This window comes from Erigeron canadensis, chromosome 1, assembly GCF_010389155.1.
Source record: "Erigeron canadensis isolate Cc75 chromosome 1, C_canadensis_v1, whole genome shotgun sequence".
Taxonomy (NCBI): domain Eukaryota; kingdom Viridiplantae; phylum Streptophyta; class Magnoliopsida; order Asterales; family Asteraceae; genus Erigeron; species Erigeron canadensis.
This window is the reverse complement of record NC_057761.1, coordinates 40,283,046-40,307,673: the sequence shown is the minus strand read 5'-3', so window position 1 is coordinate 40,307,673 and position 24,628 is coordinate 40,283,046. Positions and strand designations below refer to the sequence as shown.

Genomic DNA, 24,628 nt, shown 5'->3' with positions numbered 1-24,628 from the left:
TCTTCCACAACCCACTTCCACCATGAGACTCCGGTGACAAACCAACAATCATTATTATTATTATTATTATTTTTTGGTTGAGTGGGGAGAGAGTAGTGGACAAAGTTAGTAATTAAGAGAGATATAAGGTGGATGAAGGTGAAAGTAATGAATGAGGGAACATGAGGGGTCTATATATAAAGGTTAAAAGTGTTGCCTTTTAAAAAAATTAGTTACATATATGTATTTTCTAGTTGTAATTGTAATTTAATAGTAGATCAAGATTGTATTTCTTTTCCATTATTACTAGCTCAGTGCTTGAATGGTCATCCGTTTATTTAAGAGGTTTTGTGTTAAAATCTTGCGGAAGACATACGAAGTCCCTTCATGAAGGCTTGATTTGGTATACCCCGATTTAAGTCTGAGGGGACAGAGTTTGAAATATACGTTTCTATTTCGAGGAGGATCTTTAACGCGGACCCGATTAAGAAAACGTATTCCCACTGTCGAATCGCAACACAAAATTACAAGCGAAATTTACCTATCTATACTTCTATACTACTATATAAAAAATATACATCTATGTTGAAAAGTTTACAATTTTGGGACATACGAAATTACTATTTTACCCTTAATAAATTAACTTACACAATCATTCTATAGTCTTTTAAAAGATATATATTCACTATCCCTAATTTCAAATATCTTTGTATCAATTTCCTACACCACTTGAAGACGATGTCATCACCATCCGGACATCACCACATCGCAACCAATGTCATCGTCGCCACATTGCGCGATTACCATGGTAAAAAAAAAATAATGTATTATTGGTTAGACAGGATGAACCAATGGTAATTTAATAATTAAGTAATTCCCATTCCATTGTTTTTAGAGGATATATAGGAGATTACAGGTCAAACCGGTTCAAAGATCGGGTTCTTCACTCACTAAGTAATTAATGTACCATTTTCATCTCTAAATTCGATTTTTTTTTTTTCTCTCTTTTTTCTGTTGATATCCTTGTGATGGATCGGAGAAGGGTTTTGGTGGGTGGGTGGGAGTACGTGAATTAGGGACTAGAAAAAGTTGAAGTCGAAGCATGTGAAAGTGGCTTTGTTTCTAGTAAATATTTATCACTCAACTCAAGACAACGGAACGGTCTTCATTCCTAACTTTATCTTTTACTCGATTATCGTTAATTTAGTGGGTGGAAAACTAGGAACGGTACATACATTCGTAAATACATATGTAATATGAATAACCTAAGCATGTAGGAAAATGGGTTTGTTGTTGATTGTAGTTGAATTTGATTGACATGCATCCAAGCCAATAGATCATGTTTCTTTGAGATCTAAGTTTTGATTCTTGAATAATTAAACGGATTTTACTAATAATTATGTATATGGATGGACACGTTATTGAGTTTTTCTCAAAGTTTGGGATTAACTTGGAAAATGTAAAAACCCAACAAGACGGAATCATGAGGGTTACATATTAAGCACAACAAGATATGGAAATTTTGTAGAGTAAATCTAAATGGATAAAAAGGATCAAGTAATCCATACGAGCCATTCAATAATGCAAGTATCTGGATCACACATAAGCATAACCCCAAATCGGGAAATGAATCATGGATCCAAGAAGTCCAAGTCCGAGTCTAGCATGATTAAGGAATCAACCATCCAATACGTCTATGAGCTAACTTGTTCACCTGAAAAGTGTACTAACACGCGTCAACATAAAGTTGGTGAGTTCGTAAGGGCAAGTACTAGGAAACAAGTGTGTCAGGATATCAACCGTTAGCGATATACAAGGATTAGAATACTTAATCACGTTCCAAGGAAACCCTAAAAGGTTTCACATTATCATAAATCAATACAAGTCAACGTTTACGTTCAATCATAGTTATAATGACACGACTTACATAATAAATAATGCGCGATAAACTGGCACGACTTACATGCTAAACAATGCGCGATAAACTGGCATGACTTACATGATAAACAATGCGCAAAATACGTTTCTACCACGACTTACGTATTAAATAATGCGCGATAAACCGGCATGACTTACATGATAAACAATGCGAGAAATACGTTTTTGGCACGACTTACATGTATTTCAAATGCGCAAAATACGTTCCAACTAAGCATTCATATACAAGATACATGTTAAACAATATCGTTAACAACAACGTTATGCCACAAATCGCGGACTTATCGTTATGCCATCAACATGGACTTAATCGTTATCACAAATCACAAATCTATAATAAGTTATGGGGGAAAATATTATCATGCAAGATCCTATGTCCCATTCCATATCAAAACGTTTTCCATCAACCAATAACACAATGCACATACACTTCATACGATTCTACTTTCAAGGAGTCACCGATGCTTATATATAAGGTCATCCGCAGCCTTCCCACCACATCTACTACTCATTGAAAGTATAACCGTCTTCCATGTATGTACAACTATCCAAACCACAACGTGTATTCATAACCGAAAGCATAATTAACCGAGCAACAATCCAATACGTTAATCAAACAATCAATCAATCGATCAATCAACAATTAAACAAGCACGCCCGAATCTCAATTGAGTAGAGAGGGTTTACGAACTCACCTTGGCCTCTAGAAGTCGTTAGAATGAGCTTAAGCGGGTGAGCGGGGAGCACAACGATCACGACCTATTAAATCAACAATTTATCATCGCAAGGTATTCCTAAACGGTAAGGTCTATCTAGCTAAACTATGCCACAATCCCTCAAGGACGCTTTCGAGGTAATTCAAGAACGTTTAAGCTACAAGGGAAGAGTTTTAGTTGAATATCGTTCAATGACTTAGCACCAAAATTTGACTTCAAAATCAAAGTGTTTAGAAATGTGTTTAACCGATTTTGTTGACCTTAAAATGATGATATAAGACTAATAAACAAACACACTATATTTATTAAAAAAAACGCACTACATTAATAAAAAAAACACAATACATTTATTTAAAAAAAAAACAATACATTACATTTATTAATTAAAAATACACAACTAAAAAAAACAAAATACATTCAACGTTTACGTTGGTTTTCCGGCAAGTTCCAAATGTGCTCGACTAGGGCGCCTCTTAGACAGTTGTGTGTCGCCCTATCACGTAACTCCCCTGTCATTCGTAACTCAATGTCAACACGTTCGTCCCAAGAACGCGTTGGCGGGGTATCGGGAATTAGCTCCAAATGCAAAGGACTGATTGCACGACCGTTATATTCAACGACCATGTTGTGCAACAACACACAAGAGTACATGATGCGTTTAATTTTGTTAATACTTAATGGACGCGCACCCTGTTGAAGGATTCTCTATCGGCCTTGAAGTACCCCAAAAACACGATCCATGTCTTTTCTTGCAGACTCTTGGAAGTGTTTGAATTTTTGAGGTCTTAGGGTCCATGGGACACTTGAAAGACTTGACAAGTGTAACCCATTCTGGATAAATACCATCAGCTAGATAATAACCCTTTGTAAACTGTTGGCCATTAACGGTGAAATTTACCGCAGGAGCTCTATCTTGGAGAAGTTGGTCGAACAAGTCAGATTCATTAAGGACGTTGATGTCGTTGTTCGAATCGACGGGTCCAAAGTAAGCATGCCAAATCCACAAATCATATGAAGCAACCACTTCAAGCATAATCGTCAGATGTCCTTTGTCACCACGAGTGTATTGGCCTTGCCATGCCGTTGGGCAGTTTCTTTAAGCCCAATGCATACAATCAACGCTTCCAAGCATACCTGGAAAAACGTGCACCGCCTCGTGTTTAGCGGTCACGCGGTTAACATCTTCTTGTGTCGGTTTTCTCAAAAACTCTGCGTGATATAATTGAACAACACATTTGCAGAAGTAGTTCAACGAATCGGCAGACGTTTGAGAACCCATTTCGAGGTATTCATCTAACTGGTCGGCAGTAGAAGCATAAGCCAACTGGCGTATAGCGGAAGTACATTTTTGAAAACTATTTTACGTCGCGCGACCCACAGCGCCGGTTGGAGCGTTGTGGAAGAATGCAAAGTGTTTTGGTAATGGTTGTACGGCGTCAAAGTGATATATATCATTCACTATACGAAGAAACATTTCTTTCGGCATTCGAAAACGCCTTCTAAAATAATCGGCAGGGTGAACGGGTTGCGGGGCAAAGTAATGATTGTATAAACGCGTGGAGGCTTCCAGATGGTTTCTGGTTATTGTTCTTCTTGGTATTTTTGGTCTGATTGCCATTCTCGAGCTCGCTGCTTCTACTTCTTCATCTTCGATTAAATTAACGAAAGTGTTTAACATTTCGGCATCTATTGTATACTTACTCATGTATGAAACTGAATCTTCGTCGGAACTCGACATATTTAGTGAAAATGTATAGAGTGTGTGTTGTTATGTATAAAAATATATGAGTGAAAAGAAGTGAATGAGATGAGAATGGTTGAATAGAAGTTGATTTTTATATAGAAAGTTTTTTTTTTTTAATAAATCTAGCCGTTTGGCTTTAAAAAAAAAACAATTTTACGTTGGATGAGGTCCCACATACACGCTCCTTCTCTTCGTCAATCATCATCGATCGAACGAAACAACTCGAACGAAGCAGCGGTCGACGAACTCCCTCCCTAAGCTGGCCTCGTCGACGAGTGGTCGAAGAAGGTGTCGAAGAGCCCTTAGTGAGCGGCCTTACAACAACTTATGCTTCGATGTACAATCGAATGAAATTTTATCACTAACTCGGACATTCGATTCACATTACGTGATGAACTTTTTGATAGAAAGAAAAATATAAATTTGCGATAGTGCTATTTTACTACACAAATTTATTACACGTGCAAAAAGTCGTTTTAATTTTTTTTTTAATTTTTTATATTTTTTTTCAATGCATTTCAATGATATTACTACTAGTCATGAACAGGATACCGACGAGGTAGGATGTATTACACGTGTATGATTAAAGTAAAGGAGAAAAGTGGACTATACCAATTGATTATAGATCAATTACTACCAATCAATTGTCATCTTAGGGACAAAGGTGTAGTCGCTAAAACTATCAGCAAAAACCATCGGCAAATTCGATAAATCGACTACACTATAGCACGTGAATCGGTAAGTTTCGGCAAGCACAATCGACAAGTTTTGGCAAGGAAGATCGGCTAGTTTTGGCCGATGCATATTAACGTTGGGAGCGTATGAAAGTGATCATTTCTTTTTGTTTTATCTGAAAGTGAACGTTGGGAGCGTCTGTGATGTTTTTTTTTTTTTTTGTTTTTTTTTTCCTTTTCCAAGAATTGACAAGAATTGGCACTATAGCATGTAGATTGGCAAGTTTTAGCTAGTTTTTGGCAAAGTTTTGATTGGACACGTGGCATGTTATCATTGGCTAGAAAATTTGCCAATCTTGCCAATTTGTCAATCTCTTGGTATTACACCCTTGCTCCTTATAACCCAAATATGAAAGGAGTTAAATAGACCTAAACTGAGTTCAATACTCCAAAATAGTATGAGAGCATACATGATATATATATGTGGGAAAGTGTCTTCCAGGTATATTTGTCTTGTCTTGCTAAGTGGTGGGTATAGATCGGGTTAAGGTGTCTCTCTCAAAATGCACTTTTACAAAACCCACAAAGAATTACACAAATAACACTAAATAAGGCATAAAGCCTTCGAAGGGGCTGTACAATTTACAAGTTAATTTGTTCATGGCGATTTCCCTTTTAAACATACACAAGGCATACAAGTGATTAATTAGAGTACCTTCAATGGGTTGTCTTTAGTTGTCCATAGATATCTTTTATCATTAAAGCTTGCCCAAAACAAAAGGTTTTTAGATGTATGTCTTTATATATATGGGCATGCCCTTAGACTATCTTCGATACTTTTTTTTTTTTTATATAGATGTCAAAATATGTAAGGATGTTTGTATGGTTGAAAATTTGGAGTTAAAACTATAGGATTTTAAGGATATGTAAAATTTTTAAGGATTTGTAAGAATATGATGTGACAGCTTAAGAAAACCTAAGCATGATAGACCGTCTTAGTATTGTTATTATGTTATTTTAATGGCTGTATTATGGTTTAATAAATTCTTAAACCTTTGAAAATCATAATGGGAGAAGCTATTGATTGAGAAATGATTGATAAAGAAAGTATTGTTGGAAGTTGACTTCATGAAACAACTTGGACTCATTATGAGACATAACCAAATTTGAGGGGCCCATCTCTTGAAACCCAATGAGTTACCACCGCCCAACTGTTTTTCACTATTACTACACTTCTAAACCCGGCTTTATATCCTAGTCGTCTCTTTTCTCATGGACTACGTTCATATTTAGTAGCGGAACCAGAAACGAAAATGACCGGTAGCATAACTTTTTTTCCATTAGTCTTGTATCGGCATAAAGTAATGACAACAATAATAACTACTAAATTGTTACGAATTTTAGAATTTTTATAATGATTTTTGGCTACTTATACTGGATTTTAAGAATTTTTTGACACTTTTAATAGTTTTTATTTATCATTTAGTTGTACAGATACACTTTTATTTATCCTATATTTATTTGACATGTAGCACCAATAAAAAATACATCATTTTTTGAAAAATTTGAACTACTTGAATTTAGCGGACCCGTAACACGGACTACTCCTACGTTCAATGTGGCCTGTTCATATTGTATCACAATAATTTATTTTACTTTCTTAATATTTTTACACGTATAACGAATTTACATCTTTTAAAAAATGCAGTAAAAAATTCAATTTGTATCTTGGTTACTCTAGGTTCTCATGCAGTTTTTGAGGCGACTAATCCTAAAAGAGGTCACTTTGTATTCCGAATGGTTCGAGTTATCTCGGGTGAACCTCCATAACCACAAGCGAATATATTAATTTGCTCCTAGTGTACGAATTTGACTTCTTCAAGCATTTTCAACTAAGAGAGTAAGAGACCATCTCTTTAACACTAGACCACTACTAAAATGGTTATTATTTTTTCAATAAGAAAATATATCATATGTTTTTTAATTAGAGTATGTTTGATAAACGATAGATGATTATACATAAAACTTGCTGACCACTATGTAATGTTTGATAAATGATACATGATTATCATTAAACTTGTTGATCGACTATACATTGTTAGAATATGATCACGTAAAATGAACGTATGTCCAGAAAGTATTTAAGCCTACGGGGTCACACCTCAACGTGAATGTAACTATAATTAATTAATATATTAAATGTAATTTATTAATTAGTTTGATCACGAAATAATTAATTTAAATAAGTTAAAGGGTTAATTGTATTTAAATTAATTAGAAGGAAGTTTAATTGTGAAATTAGAAAATTAGAGTTGGCTCTAATTCTAATGGGGCCTGAAATTTTAAGGCTTTGAAAGCCTTGAAGATTATTTGCCCATCAAGCTATTAAACCCTAATTAATCACTATATATAGTGGGTTAATTCTAAAGGGTTTATTCATTCCTTCACATAAGAAAATCTCTTTTTTCTCCTCCTTTTATTTGGCCGAAAATTCTCTAAGAGATTTTCGTTTTGTGACATTCGATTCTCCATGTGCAACTTGCATAATGAATGCTTTGCATTAATTGTGGTTGATGTATTTTGTGAACAACAAAAGGTGTATGGTTCAAATGGGTTTCGACATTAGGGAGATAAACACAACGGGTTTGTGAGTTCGTGATCAAGTACTAGCATACATACATTCCAACGTTGTGTGTGCAATCGTAGAGAGGTTTAATTCAAACCTTATCATAAAGGTTTTCTTGCTTTATTCTCTCCAATTTAAGGTACACATTCTATACTTTGGTTAATTAATTAAACTACATAGATCTTGTCTTCTGCTGGGTGCTTTGTGATTTGTTTGATAATAGTTATATAACCCAACATACATGACACTTTTGTTTTCTTATTAATACTTGAAGAGTACTTGTTGACAACTATCTTTAGCGATACTTTTTCTTCAATTCCAGTTTGAGAACGTCAAGATCTTCTCATATCAGTTATCGATTAAGATCTCATTATCATTTGTTTTTGGAACTTAAAACAAGCAAACAAAGCGTTTTATTTAAAAAAAAATGAATGACAATTGGACCAGATTTGGATAAATATGTTGGTTAATTTTGGGTCAAAATGTCAAATGATTTGATTTCTGAGTTTTTAATTTTAAACTAACCCATTTATGTATGGCTTTTACTGTGGAATTATACACTTTTATATTGTCTACTAAACAACAGTTTCTCTAAAGGATTCTGAAGTCGAATAGGTGACATTTTTATCCAAAAAAAAGTGATTTTAGTACCATTTGTTTTGAGAATTATAACACAACTACGCAATACTACTTTATACAGTCAACTGTAAAACTAATTTATACATTGTACTATATTTATTAAATTTTGTGGTACGAGATATCATCTTCCTTATCTAAATGGTCAACTCAAACTCAACTTAAAGATATTCAAGAATCAAGGCGACGAGATAACATGTTAGTAGTTTACTAGTTTAGTATGTTAAGTTACGTTTACATACACTAATTCGACCATATTATATAAAACGAAATCAATGGTTGGCAATCATTAAACACTCGAGAAGCCTAATCTATGGTTGGCGATTTAGTTGAAATATAGCACCTCATGTCCACTCAATGTCCTCATTTTTTTAGACACTAGGCGGCGCATAGCATCGAGATTTCCAACCTTTGTCAGATAATATACCCATTTCATACTATAAATTACACTTTGTCTCCTTTTAGTTTTCCATTTAAACCGTAGGTATTTCTTTCCTTCAAAAGCTTTTGATGCGTCTATTTGTCTAATAATAAGTTTAAAAATGAGTTTAATAAGAAAAAGTAGATATATGGAAAAATCGATGACGGAAACTAAAAAGGAAAAATGTGCAAGACATGTATCAACGGAATAAAATAAACATATCTTTCTAAGCATATGTACCATTATTATTATTTCGTATATCATGTCATGTAGATAATAGTACTGAAAGACAACTAACATTGATTGTGAATCGTACATGCATGATATTGCAATTCAAAAAACAAACTCGTAAGCAATTCTTTGTAACATAAACTTCACTTATAACCACAAAGCAAGGCATCGAAGAACCAATGAAGCCAAACACAAAAAAAAAAACAAACCATACATTACTAGAAAATAAGGGCATCATTTGGTTGAACACATGCCTTACAAGCAAAATGTCTTGGGTTCAAGACTTGAAAAGTATATAGGAAGTCTTTATATGAAGGTTTGGCTTGGGTATACCTAGGTTCAAGTCTGAGGAGGTAGGGTTCACCCTTATTGATCGTCGTACCTTCGGACGGATTAGTAGAGGGTTTTTCCCCTATCAGGTATTTGAACTAGACATTTCTACTTCGAGGGAACTCTCTAACGCGGACCCGATTAAGACAACGTATGTTAGATCTCTCGCTGTCGTATCGTGATACGAAGTTCTCAAGTGAAATTCACCTTTCAAAAAATTTATGACTCATGTGATGTAATCTCAAATTATCTAAATACTCCGTGTATTGGGCCTTAAAGTCCCAATCATACGGCTATACCCAACCCTGGCAGCCCATCCAATTAGTGGACCTGGATACTAGCAAATAAAATGCATATACATATACACTAAAATCTGATATCCATTATATCATTAATAATATCATATTGAGATATCATATCATCATGTGAAAACAAAGTCACCTTATATGCACCACTGAATATACATATTCTAGCTAAATTGCATTTATAAGTACAGCTTTAATAATTATACTTGTACAATGAACATGAGACACAGGTAGTTGCATGCATTATTCGAACAGACAACAATTGAAGCATAGAATTTGGTAACTTTTTAAATGCAGGAAGCAGGAATGAGGAGTCCAGAGATAAAAATCCATCATGTACCCATAAGAAACATCTAATTACCCGTTTTAGCATTACAAAACTTACATTCAGATTCTAAGAATTCCTTTCCATCAGCTCAAATCATCATGGTTTAAAGAGCATATATGTAGTGATTATAACGAAGATACATACATCTCATCTCTATTTACTTGCTTTTAATGTTCTTTTTGTCCTTAGTCTTTCTGTTACCAGATCAAGGATTTTATTTAAGGATATAAACATCTCTAATTTGATATGGTAAAAAGAAGTTCCAGTGGCAATCATGAATTCTCAGCAAGAGATGTACCCGTGGTCAACGGCGGTTCATCAGTTTCTCCTCCTGGGTGAGAGCATGCCGGAAATGACAGCGGTGGCCATAAGGACACGGGTCACCTGCAAGAACCATTCTACAGACTTCTGTTTTGTAGCGGGGATGGCGTATGACTGGACGTAGCTCCTCAATGCCATGGGCAAACTGACAGTGATCTCCATATGGGCAGGCACCAGTTTGCTGCCATTTGTTGCACAGCTCTGTCTTTGTCATGCCTTGGTTGAAAACCTGTAGTTCCAGTGGTTCCTCCTCTTTCTTTCCACATATGTAGACCTTTTGCTGTTAATTTGTTTATCACAGACATGAAAAAAGTAAATGAATAAGCAGCTTAATCGTTTCTTATATCATGGAACACTACATAAGATAAACAAACTACAACCTTTCGTGATCATATCAATAGAACTTGGGATCACATCACAATATTTGAAACTGACAAGTAGTATTACTAACTAAGTAAAGTTCTATATGCCAGAGATATTAGAGCAGTTAGAGCTAAAAAGATGTCAAAGACTGTTACCACACAAAATGTTTACAATTTAGTGAATTACAATGTTATTTGACCTGTACAAGATTTACTTTATTGTATTTATATATGCTCTAATGCTCATAAAAGTGACGTATGCTTATGTGAATGATCTATTTGGACATAAGTAGCCATGAATCTAGAACAGTGCTACAAAACTTAACAACAGATCAAGAAAGAGTACTGGTTTCATGCTTTTTAAGAACTGAGGTTACAAACATTGTATGAATCCATGCATTAAAACTTACGGATCAAAAAGTATCCAATCTAAAATCTAAATGGCTCAAAGTCAAGTCCCTTACCAAATATGTAATCATGCATATTATTGTTAGTTAAAGAAAAGTTTACTTTGAGATATAAAGGCATTTGAGAAATCAATAGCAGTCAATTCAAGGCTAAAAACAGTTTGGTAGTGTGTCATCAAAGTATCTTTAACTTGAAGTCATCCAAAAAAAATAAGATTCACGGAATACAGAGAAGATTTAGTTAATACCATATCTGCAGCAGTTTTAGCCCGATCCAAAGCACGTACCCGCGGGGCAACACCATCACCGGATTGACCAGTCTTCAAGTAGACATTAGACCTCACAGAAATACTCTTAGGCAACTTGACTCGCTCCACATCTGTCTTCTTAACCGGATCCACATTCTCAGCTCCACGGGCCACCCCTCGTTTATCACTCACTTTCTTTCCTTTCTCTCCAATCCTCATCCTTCCAAAACGGTCACAAATCGAATTCTTTGAAAGCATACTTGTATTACCATAACCTGAAGCAGAAGCTGAAATGGAAACTGCTTGTTGTTGTAACTGAGATAACTGCTTGCTTAACTCACAATTCGCTATCTGCAGATTAACATTCTCTTGGCGGAGTGCTTCAGCTTCTTTAGTAGTGAGCTTAAGGTTAGTAAGGCACCAGTTACGCCTGTCAATTAGGTCTTGAAAAGGCGCAAAATCGAGTGAATGCCTACGGCTGTAATCAACTACAATCGGTGGTACACTTGTGCTGTTTGTGAAGTGATGTGGAGGTGTAATGGTAGGGAAGATAGACGAATATAGTTTCTTGTCATCAGAATCATGAAGATCATTAAATGAGCCACCGTCATTTGTGAAAGAAGACCACAATTTACAGTTATCGTTTCCGGTGTACGGAAAATCAGAGTAACTCTGCATTTTCTCAATAATTTTTTATCTGAAAAATTCAAAATCAATTCAACATCAAATCTCTTTAGTCAAACACTCACTATACACAGATTATCGGTGAAATGCTAATCCTTTATCAATTTCAACTGGATACTAAAACACACACACACACAAATATATATCTATTGAATATATTCATTATTAAAGTCCGTATCGTAATTCGTAAATCACAAAATTAGCGGAAATTGAATCTCTTCAGTCAAACACACTAATTAATAATCACAGTTTATTGATGAAATACATATCAATTTCAGCAGGAATAACTGAAACACACACAGATACTATATCTATATCTATTGAATATATTCATCATAATAATCAATTTCCGTATCGGAAAACAACACGAACTGGAACACACACTAAAAACACACAGTTAGATACAGAGAAACGGCACGGAAGTAAAATTAATAGCATGAATTACTAGCGGAACAACAAATTAATCAGATCTCAACTTCACATAACCTAATCACAAACACTACAGCAATTATTATCTGCCTATACACACACACACACACACACACATATAATTTCGCAATCAGAGTTCAATAATCAAAGTGAAAACAGTAGAGAAATCATGAATTGAGCTTAAAAAGAGTAAATTAGGGATTACCTGAAGGTAAATAGCGATTCGTATAAGTAAAATTGGAGTGAAATTAGATGAATAAATTTGAGATTATTATTATTAATTGTTATTATTATTTTATTATTATTAATCTAGAGAGATAAAGGGCGCCATTAGAGAGAGAGAGAGAAACGAACTACTACATGCTTCTTCTTCTTCTTAGAAGGGGGAGTGTGTGATATATACTACTACTATTTGTTTTGTCTGTCTAATAATCCGTTATATAGTGGTAACGGAATAAGTTTACTGAATTGGGCTTTAAAGACGGTTATAGAATGGGTTGTTGTTGGGGGTATTTTCGTCAATTAAAATCGTAGAGTTGTTACGCAGGTGGTTTTCTAGATTTTGATTGGATAGCTTTTGAGAGTGGTACCCACATGTGATTTTGGCGGGAAAGATATTTTTGTGGACGCAGCTTCTCACGTTTTTGTTTTTCGTTTTGATACAAATAAACTAACAAATTACATATACCTTTTTCTTTTTTATTTATTTAAGAATGATTACTCTACTCATAATTCTAAATTAAACGTATACCTGGGATGAAACTCAAAACTCTCGAAAAATCACTATTAATCCACCCTTAGAAATATGAGAAGTAAGACTCAGACGTAGGTAGATCCCTCCAAGGTCAAAATCCTTACCAATAGGCCCACCAACCCCATTGGCCATATTAGGTTGAAATGATCAATCTTCTAAAATAGTAGTCTAAAAATCAATCTAATTATTAGATGAATACATGTGAAAAAACAAAAGACACAATTAGGAAAGACAATTATTAGAATTTAAGTGTCACCATTTAATGGTATTAAGAAGATTTTTATGAGAGAATAAATCATTTTTTTTTATTAGGGTGAAAGTGAATCGGTTATTTTGTTCGTTTTCTCGATCTCCATGTTTTGGCATATCTGTTTCCCTACTCCCTACAATCCAGCAAAAAACGTTAAAGACCATCGGCTACTAAAATCCGCCTAGTGGAGCTGACACATAGAACGTTGTGAGAGTGTGGAGCAATTTTTGAATGTTTTATTTTTTGAATATCTTTTTTTACTCATTTTCAACCTATACACTAATAATAATAAAATCACACACTTTTATCAAATAGAAAAACACAATATACTAATAAAAAAAGAGTCAATTACAAGTCCTTGAAGTTGTCACATTTACACTTTTAGTTACTAAACTCAAAAAGTTGTAAAAATATATTAAGGGGAAGAGAGTGGTGGACGGCATGGGTAACGGCATGCCATGCCGCCGAGGGAACACCGGCGCCATCCCCACGGCATGGCAGCGACATGGAGTGGAGCGGCATTAAAGCCCGGCGAGGGATGCTCAATTTCGACTGTTGGGAGGAGCGTATGAGGGGTGGGGTCCAACTTAAAGTGACCGTTCGAAGTTAAAAAAAAATAAAATTTCCCCTACCTATTTATCTATAAATACACTTCTTTTTAAAAAAAAAAAACACCAAACAAAAACATATCTTCACACTTCCACAAAAAAAACACCACATTACTAAAAAATGGATTCCTCTTCCTCATCTTCTTCATTTTGTGTTCCACCGGAGTTAGACGATTCGTCTACGGGGAGTACTTTTCAGTTTTTTAATCAAGTGTACGCCAAGCTTGAAGATACCGGCACCTCTACCGACACTCGTAGGTATATTGATCGAGACCTAGAAGAAGCTCACGCGATACTAATGCGTGACTACTTCGTTGAAGACTCAAAGTTTGACGAACCATTTTTTCGTCATCGTTTTCACATGAGCAAAAGGTTGTTTTTGAAGATTGTTAGTGATATTGAAGCTAACTTTAGCTACTTTCAAGTGGGGTACGACGCATGGGGTAAAAAAAGTTGCAGCGCTCTTCAAAAGTGCACAGCGGCGATCAAGCAACTATCTACGGGTGAACCTTCAGACGCGTATGATGAGTATTTATGTATGGCTGCTAGAACGGGACGCGAGACCATGGAGTACTTTTGTGATGCGGTCGTCAATTTGTATCAAAAAGAGTTCTTACGTAGGCCGACATCTCATGACATTGCTCTGATCACACAAGCTCATGAAGAAAGACACCACATTCTAGGAATGCTTGGTAGTCTTGATTGTACACACATCGAATAGAGGATGTGCCCTAGACACTTAAAGGGGCAATACACGAGGGTGATCACAAGGCACCTACTATTATGATTGAATGTGTTGTTTCTTATGACTTGTGGATTTGGCATTCATTTTTTGGTCCCGTTGGATCGAACAATGATGTCAATGTTTTGCAGCAGTCGCCGTTGTTTCAAAACGAGCGTAATGGATCCGCGCCAGACAGTTCATTTAGCGTAAATGGACATGATTACAAGCGCGGTTACTACCTTACCGATGGAATCTATCCTAGGTGGGCTGCGTTTGTTAAAGCTTATCCTCATCCAGTGGAACAAGATGAAAAGGAATTTAAAAGACTACAAGAGGCTGCAAGAAAGGATGTTGAGCGAGCATTTGGTGTTCTCAAGGGAAAATGGAAAATCTTGGACCGTCCCCTTCGGCTATGGACAAAGGAGAAGATCAAAAAAGTCGTCGCTGCGTGTACTATACTACACAACATGATCATCAAAGACAACGGACGAGCGATATCACCGGTTCATATTATGGATCCACCGGTGCCAAGAGTTTATAACCCGGAAGCAAACCGGGAGATAATGGACGAGAACGTGCATCATCGGCTCCGATACGATCTCACGACGCATGTATCGGCTTTAGACTTATCATTCCTTGACGATCCAGCGATTCATTTTAGAAATTTAGAATTTAAATTTATGTACTTTTTAATTTATGTTTATGTAATGTTTAGTTTTAATTTTAATGAATTTTTAAGTTTTTATTTAATGTTTGATTAAATTAAATGAAAAAGAAAAAAAAATTTGGGAGGGATGAGAAAGTCATGAATGTCATTAAAAATGTTTGGGAGGGATGGTTAGGAGGGTTGAAAAGAAAAATTGAGTTGGAGGTATTTGATTGATGGAATTTGGGAGGGATGAGAAATTGGGAGTCGTGACTCCTCCCCCCTTAAATTTGTCACTCTTTTCACTTTTGATTACCGCGTTAACTTCAAGAGATACCTTGTTTAGTTAAGTTTCTTTGGAAGTTGATATTAGTATTATTTTTTCAGATTAATATACCATAAGAAGGCATTGCTATATATATGTACATTCTGATAAAAACATAAAAATAAGTGATACGAGTACATGTCATGATTTGAATGATTCCAATGTACCATATGATGGTATTGTAGACCTACGATATATGATTTGTCTTTATTACCATCTACAGGAAGTCAGGGATAACTAGTAATGACAAGTGTACTTCAAACAACATATTTCGATTATATCAATATTATAACTTAGAAGTGCAAGATTGGTCATTTAAAATGATAGTTGCGACAAGTTCTAGAATTTAGAAGTACAAGATTGGGCATTAATTAAACGAGAATACGTGATGCAGTATATATGTACTATAGTTATTTTGCATTTCCTATTATTTTCGATTGTGACCTAGTATGAATGAATATATTATCTTCGATTGTTACCTAGTATGAATGAATATGGTTTAACATATTTTAATTGTAGCCCTTGATATACCTATACATCCTACCAGATATATTCAACTTGAAAGCACTTACTATCATTATTGTATATGCATTTATTTCAAATTCGTCAATTACCAACTCAACTAATACAATTATATAGGATCAATTAAACGTTATAAATACAGTATATATAAACATTTTATTTAATAACTATTCACATATAAACATATATAATTATAACTATAACTTGATAGTTCATATGTGAACGGATATATTCATATATATCACGCACATATAAAAATCAAGTTATAATATACAGTATAAGTTTTCATGGTTCTTCTAATTTAAAAGATTATCACATCAACCTTTTCCTATAAGATATACATAATTATGAATTGTGACATATCAATAGATGAACGGTGGATACAATTTTTAAATAAATGCTTGTTTTAGAAGTTTAGTTGATTGATTCATTAGTTGGAAGTGTTCATTTCTCCCTTTGAATTGAGAGGTTTGCTTCTTTAATACAACTCTTAACAAACTCTCATCTTCCCATTGATAAGTTGCCATCAATTCTAAAATCATTCGTTTGGTGTAATATAATTTGTACCCCACACATGATTCCCCTACATTTCTTTTAACTCCCTCATACCCATTACACATAATGAAAAAGAAAACGAATTTAGCCTTACAACAAATTAATCAAAGCAAAAACTTTGTTAAAAATGAAACATGTATTAAGTCAATTAAAGCTTGTCCAAGTTTCAGCAATTATATATACTTAAGTTGACTTTATTTAATCAACACATTGATGGTTGACAAAATTCTAAAATCTAATCACAATATAAATTTTTTTTTTTCTAATGAAAGCTTTATGAGTTGTCTTTAGATGCATAATAAGTTATACTTTTTTATTATTAAATTCAAAAGGTAAATTTTATATATATAAGGTGTCAATTTTTTAACATCACTAATGGCTTTTATTAGCAAAATCCAAAAAAAAAATATTTGTCATTGATATTTCTTTTTTTTTGAAACAATTATAGATGTTTCTTAGTTCCACAGCATGCTTAGTTTATCAACTTTAATAATAAGTTACTAAGACCCAATACAAAAATAATCAACTGTTGCATAATATGTATGCAACATTTTTATGTTTTTGAAAATTGTTTATAGGAAATTATTTTGTGCCTCATAGTTTCTCACAAAAACATTTTTATTTTCACCTTAAAAGTGTATTAAAACAGAGCAAGTTACTTTGTCAAAGACCACTCGATTATGTTTTAAATAGTCTTGGGCTATACTATATCGAGGAAAACAACATGGTAACAAGCTTATCCCCACAACCTTTATATTTCGTGTATATGTGTGTTTTAAGGGAGCAAAAAGGACAACTATACAAAACACATGATTTTACTCCTGATGCACGACCAAGAATATCCATGTGTGTCAAAGTTATGTATGTACTCGGTTGAAACTATTTCCCATATTAATGCATAAATATATTTGAAACTCAATCCATTTATATTTATATTTATATATTATATATAAATTGTTTCAATAACACAAACACAAATATTTAAAGTTAAAGTTGAAAACAAAAAGTCAAAAAATCAAATTCGGACATTTAATATAGGACGGAAGGAATACCTAATTACTTAAGGTGAACTGAAGTAGTCATTTTTGTTGTTATTCTATTAATTTGACCCGTTTTGAGATAAATAATAAGAGGTCGTTTATCCTTTTAAACCATTAAGTGTTAAATGAATTAGGTGACTCTCAATATATGTATTGATTTATTAATTATATATAACGCATTAGGTTTTAATTTATTAAGTAAAAAAAACATCTAATTTGATTTAATGGGATAAGTTTTGTTTCTTTTTATCAATTCCAATAAAGCAAAATCTCTATAAATTAATAATCTCGATAAAATTAATAATTTGTTCAGTCCCAAGTCGGGATCAGAAAATTGGACCTTAATCGATAAAATAATAAGATAATAATTTTTAAAACCTCAATGTAAATATATAAGTCACATTGAAAGTATAAATTAAAAATTCCTTAAAATATTCTAAAATTTTAACATTATGCAGTAAAAGATATAACTTAGATATTAAATGTTGTTAACAGTAACTCAATGAAACCTTGATAGTTAAAAGTGTTTTATATTGTTCCTTGATTAACTTTTAAATCGAAAGTATTGTCAACCCACTCCATTAAATCTTGTTGAGTGCATCCTCAGTGAATGACGATCTCTCTTATACTTGCATAACAATTTTCATTGATGAATGGCCATGATTGATTTTGTAACACCTTTTAGAAGGCATAGTTGATGTGATTTCAAACTTATCATTCGATTTTTTTAGTGATCAATTTAAAATAATGTACATTGAAGTATCTTTAATTCAAGAGAAAATTACATTTCTAGTCCCTCAAGTTGACATGATTTTCAGTTATTGCCCTCAAGTGAACTAATTACAGAAAAAACCCCGAAGTTGGTCAATTTTTTCACCTTTCACTCCGGCACTAACAACCGTCTATTAGGTCCATTAAGTGAGGGTCTAATTCATCATTTCATCATGATCTCTTATTCTTCTTTTTCCACACTCAAACATAGACCCATATTTGTCAGGTTTTGCATAAAATGAAATGTCAACTGAAATCATGGCGACTGAAAATTTGAAAATCACGCCGGAAAAATTAAAATCTGGATTTATCTTTTGTTTCTTCAAATCAGAACACGAAACATGTTGCGATCAACTCACAAATCAATCGCGCATGAACCCTAGCCAAAATAAATCCGATCTAGACTTCGCCGGAAAACCTTGAATCAACGGAAAAACTTGTTTGAATCGAAAAGAAAAACAAAACAAAGCAATTGTACTTCGAATCCAACCAAATCTAGCCAAAACTGATCCCGATCCAAGCAATTCTTAATCCAAAAACCTTGTTTCTGATCTCAGATGTGTGTATTTGTGTGTTTGTTTCCGAGTGTGTGTGTGTGTGCTCTCGGTGTATTTTTCAGTTGCCATTTCGTTTTCCGGCCGTCATGATTTTCATAATCTGGCTTTGTGTTTGAGTTTGGAAGAATAAGAAGAATGGATCATGGTGAAATGACGAATCTGCCCCTCATTTAACGGACCTAATAGACGGTTGTTAGTCACAGATTGGAAAGTGAAAAAATTGACCAACTTCAGGGTTTTTTCTGTAATTAATTCACTTAAGGGCAATAACTGAAAATCTTGTCAATTTGAAGGACCAAAAATGTAATTTTCTCTTAATTGAACATGAAAATTTGAAAGTCATATATGAACCTCTTTAAATTAATAATTTTTTATTTTATCGATATAATAATATTAAGTTCAATTATTAAAAAACCTCAGTCCCAATTATTATTAACGAGCATGGTACCCACGCAATGCGGCGGCGGTGGTGGGAAAGACGGTTTAGTGATGTCGGTGATGGTATTATTGGTGTGGTGGCGACAGTGTTAAGTGGTGTAGGTTAATATAATTGTGATAGTGGAAAATTTTAAAAGATAAGAGCTTAAATTGTTAATTAATTTATTAAGGGTAAAATATAAAAAGTCAACGCAATTCTAGTAATTCAAAGATAGAATTATTTAAAATAAAAATGACCCTTTTACTTTCTAAGGGAATAAAAATTTATATAGGTTTTACTGTAACTAAAAAAGTAAACAGGAATTTGTAGGTCTTGATCCAATGGCCAGGGTATTTTTCCTAGGGGTTTCATCCATAGGGTCATGATTTCAAATTCTGTAAAAAATATTTGTAAATGAATCTTTATAGTGTTATACTCATCGAAAACATGTGACAACATACCTTGTAGACTTAGGCATTACTAGAATCTAAACAATAAAACTTGTAGACTTGCAGTCATGTTGGAGTTCCGGTTGACTATGATTTACAAGAAACAATGAAATAAATGTTGAAATTATTAGACTTTCAAAAGCTTCTCGTCACAGGTTCATGGCTTTCAAATCTCCAAATTTGAGATTTTATTGATCTTTTGCGTGGGTCTGATCGAGCCTTTTTCAAACCACTTTGGCCTTGTTTCGGATCCTTCCTAATAATATACTCAAAACCAAACGATATTAGTACAATTCAAATTAAAAAAAAACGTCTACTAACCATAAAGTTAAACGTTGCATACGTTTGAACGTTATTCTTTTCTTTTAACTTCAATGGCTCTTGATGCTCCATCGAACCACTTGAGGGTGAAATGCTACTGCCAATGGATACTGTACCATTGCTTTGGCCTCTCGACTGAGAGAAGAACATGACTACTGGAGAAGCACGCCGGGCTTTCTTTGTACATGATTCGGTTTTGCTGATAGAAGTGGTTGCCATGGAAGTATCCTGTCACAACTCACAACCAAAATGCAAAAGATAAATGGACACCGCATGAAAATGATATAGAATTTGGAGTTTTGGAGAAACCAACTTGCTCAAGACCTCAAGTAGTCAAGTATAGTAGTTGGGAACTTTCTTATGGTAAGCAATTTTAAGAAACGAAAGAACGTATCTGCGTGTTGCAATGGTGAGATGGTGGGGGTGATAGGTCATATAACTTGATAAGTCATAGAGTGTGATAGACAATTAAATGCCTTAGCCGTACGGGCTTCGAGCCTCGAATTTAAAAATTCGTCGAAAGTATATCGAATGATATCTCTAATGAAAGAGCATGAAATTTTAAGTACACCCATACAATTTTTATAATTTATTGATATACGGTTTTTGAGATAAATTTTTTTGAATGGATTAGAGAAATAAAATGATTTATGGATGAGAGAAAAAAAATGAGTGGTTGAGATTTGAGGATAGAGAGAAAAATGAGTGGTTGAGATTTGAAGGTATTATAGGTATTTTAGGTATAGATGTTTAAATTAGTGAAAAAATAAGAGGGATATATTTGTCTCAAATCATTTTTTTTCAAAAAAAAAAGGGCTAATCTTTTATAAGATAATATAGATATATATAAGGATGTAATGTGTAACTTATTTTCATTTTTAATGTCATGTATCTATACAGGACTATACACATTCATATATTCATAATTTGTCTACAGTAGTACTTACATTCACAGCTTTTCATATTATGGGTTATCTCAAATATCGATAAGTCAAAAGAACACTTAATTTTGTTAAGAAATGCTTTGATATGTTTAACAAGTGTGAAAGTTTTGACAAAAATGTAATACAGCTTTGTTACGAGTCTTTATGTTCTTTGAAAAACTTACCTGATCAATACTTGTTGGTTCTTGTTCGATTCGGAAGAGTTCTTCAAAATTTCTGAATGTGAGATCGATATCAGGCATGTTTACATCATCGAAGCAAGACGGTTCTTCACATACACCAAGATCTTGCATATTTTGAGACCATAGCTGCACACAAGTTTTACCGAGAAGTCCGGCCCAGTTATGATTTGGGCTTGGTACAACTTAAATTTGTGCTTTATTTAAAACTTTATATTGATATAAAAAAAATAGGAGCATAGTTTTAACTTTAACTTAAAGTGTAAAGTTTGTTAAATCAAATAGAAAATATTTATTTTTATGATAACAATCGTATACTATAATACCAAAATGAAAAATGTGATACACATGTGTATAATACCAAAATGAAAAATCTGATACACATGTCTACAAAGCTTTAATAAATACGATGAGTTAGCACTTTATCATCATTTATCTATTTTAAACGTTAGAAAAAAAAAAGTTGAATTTAATGCAATAACATATAATAGTTTTGATAAAAGATACTGAAAATTTTGTTAAGATGTATTAAATAGTTGTACACTTATTATAAATTATATTTTTACATTAAAAGTCAACTCTTTAAATTTTATGATAAAAAAATAAATGATATATGCATTTTAATGATATCATGAACTGTTATTAATAAAACTCTTGGCTCGGAATTGCTGGAATGGGGATATGTCTTGTGTTCTATGCGGAGAAGGGCAGGAAACAACGACCCACCTGTTTTGCGAATGTGGGGTGGCTGCTAGGATTTGGCATTTTATTAGTAAATGGACCAGGTCTACTCCTTTCTTTGTTTTCGATATAAAAGACATCTTGGAGTTCCACGAGCAATAAGGTAAAAACAAAGTGGCGAGTTCGGTTTTAAAAGACATAATAATAATAAGTTGTTGGTGTATTTAGAAAGCAAGGAATGGAAATTTTTTTGATGGAATGGAAGTGAAGACTAACGGGATTATCCACAACATTAAGACTATCGGGTTTCTTTGGTTTAAAAATAGAATGAAATATAGAAATATTATTTGGGAAGATTGGTGTAATTTGTTGTTCTTGTAATTATTTGTAAATATTGGTTTTGGCTGCCCGCGTGTTTTGACGGGGCGAGTATGAATAGAAAGTTACTTATTAATAAAACTCTTTGAAATTATATAGTTTGTGCATGGACTATTGGGAATATGCGATTCCCTCATCGAATGTTAAAAATGTTTTTATACAATACTTTGACAAGTTTGATACTTGTAATTGATTTTATCAAGGGCCGTTTGGTACTTAAATAAAACTTAGATATAATGATAGGTACTACGTACGTACTACGTTTATTTTAACTTAAGATAACAAGGCAAAATCACAAAAGTAAACAATTAAGCATTAGGAATGGAGAAACCTGGCCACTCAGAACCGAACTGTTGCATTGCCAAAAGGAGTCTCCTGGTGGGAGGTCAGTTTCATCGGTTTCGAATTCTAAATGGTCCAATTGCACGAACGACGACAAGCATGATGAATCCAGACTGATCATGTCGGCCTGCTGATCATCAAGACATTCCCCACCAAGTAATAATTGATCAGGTGGAGCATTTTCCACTTGGTGTTCTTGGCAACGTATAACAGACGATATACTACTATCCAACTCAATTGTTTGAACCCTTAACAATTCAACAAGTTGTTGAAGTACAGAACACGCTTTCATACCCCCATAAATTTCCTATTAACAAGACATTAAGAAGTCGTACGTGCCATATTCAATAAGATTAATTTGGAAGTTTTTAATAATTAGTACTCATATCATTTAAAAAGGACTTACCTTAGTCGGTGGAGCTGTACCGCTGTTTTTAGTATCATCAAGAAGTCTATTCGAGTCACAACCCCACAAAACCCCTAATTCTTGGGCCGACGGGCTACCCATGTAACTATTAATGACTCTTCTTCTATGCTGAGAATTAGGAGCATCATTATTGTGTTGGTTCAGGTCACAACTGCGGCACATGAACTTTTGATGGTCATAACAACGGACATAGGATGGCCGACGTCTGCAAGTGTCACAAATGAGGGTACGATGATGGCGTTTTGAGAGAGGATTGGCAGAGTGAACCTTGGTATCACATGGAAGACAAAGATAGGCTGCATCCGCTTTACAGTATACGACTGATCTTAAATTCACACAATATTCACAATACCTATCCATGACAAGTCGCCTGAAACAAATTGTACACTTTGACCTTTTTGGGGGTCAAATATTGCATTTAGGATTTAAACTATACACACATTTTGATTCTGAAGTAGAGAAAAACAAAGGTCCTGATTACTTGCACATAAAGAGGAGTTCCAACAGAGACATAGACTTAATTGATCATTATTTGCTATAAGTTAATTTATATATGTTAAAATTTTTAGAAGATATTTCTTTTAATTAAGTACCAAGATCAAGATTTTTTTTTTAAAAAAAAACCGTTTTTGTTTATCCTCAAAAGATCTGGTGCTAAATATTGATCTCAACCAAAAAGGCCAAGATATCTTAGCAAAAATCTACTTTAAAATCAAGTAACAAAAAGCTACTCGTACATTACTATGTTGAAAGAACTTCAAGTAACAAAAAGCATCCAAAAATTACAAGATTACAAGTAACAACACTTCAAAATCCAATGATATATAAAAATAAAAAAACAGGTCATACCCAAGTAAAAAGCTACAAGTTTTCATAACTTAATGAATAATTAACTTAGATATATTCAATACAAAGAAATTAATAAACCTGATATTATTATACAAGCTTATGAAGAATCTTCAATGAGAGGAGTAAGATTAAGTACGATATGATGATCATAACACCATTGGCCTGGCTTCTTTTACATTGCTCAGAAAGACTGGGAGAAAGATTGTCATCTATTTATCTACATATCTATCCAAGTTTTAATTAGTTCCTTTTCCAGAACTAAAATATTTGAATCCAGAGCATTGTACAAGCCTTAAAAGCGTATTGTTGAGTTACTAGAGTAGTGTTGTTTTGGGTTTAAGGATTTGGTCTCTGGAATGTCCCTATCTTTGGCAAAGCTTTTTTGGTCTGACGTGTATGGGCTTTTGTGACGTGGTATTTGACATGTAAGATTTAATTGTGGGACCCGGTGACATTATCTAGTGCACGTGATTGATCCTTGTTTTCAACGAATAAGAGTTTGGCATGTG

General features: G+C 33.8%; 4 protein-coding genes across 4 annotated transcripts; 2 read left to right on the top strand and 2 right to left on the bottom strand.

Moving 5' to 3' along the window:
* Positions 1-9,945: 9,945 nt before the first annotated feature.
* LOC122585762 (zinc finger CCCH domain-containing protein 15) lies at positions 9,946-12,635 on the bottom strand. The gene is made up of 3 exons (XM_043757885.1): positions 12,585-12,635; positions 11,267-11,963; positions 9,946-10,529 (listed from the first exon to the last, which is right to left on the bottom strand). Exons 2-3 carry the CDS (start codon positions 11,942-11,944, stop codon positions 10,233-10,235), a joined length of 975 nt encoding a protein of 324 aa, XP_043613820.1. The 5' UTR covers positions 11,945-11,963; positions 12,585-12,635; the 3' UTR covers positions 9,946-10,232.
* Positions 12,636-14,112: 1,477 nt separating this feature from the next.
* Positions 14,113-14,712, top strand: LOC122592249. Its single transcript, XM_043764443.1, has one exon. It carries the CDS (start codon positions 14,113-14,115, stop codon positions 14,710-14,712), a length of 600 nt encoding a protein of 199 aa, XP_043620378.1.
* Positions 14,713-14,774: 62 nt separating this feature from the next.
* Positions 14,775-15,927, top strand: LOC122592239 (protein ALP1-like). Its single transcript, XM_043764435.1, has 2 exons — positions 14,775-15,326; positions 15,910-15,927. The coding sequence occupies exons 1-2, from the start codon at positions 14,775-14,777 to the stop codon at positions 15,925-15,927; spliced, it is 570 nt and encodes a 189-aa protein (XP_043620370.1).
* A 4,029-nt stretch (positions 15,928-19,956) lies between these two features.
* On the bottom strand, positions 19,957-24,287 carry LOC122585383 (putative zinc finger protein At1g68190). The gene is made up of 6 exons (XM_043757519.1): positions 24,198-24,287; positions 23,250-23,664; positions 22,833-23,150; positions 21,428-21,571; positions 20,342-20,547; positions 19,957-20,254 (listed from the first exon to the last, which is right to left on the bottom strand). Exons 2-6 carry the CDS (start codon positions 23,628-23,630, stop codon positions 20,134-20,136), a joined length of 1,170 nt encoding a protein of 389 aa, XP_043613454.1. The 5' UTR covers positions 23,631-23,664; positions 24,198-24,287; the 3' UTR covers positions 19,957-20,133.
* Between the last annotated feature and the right edge of the window lie 341 nt (positions 24,288-24,628).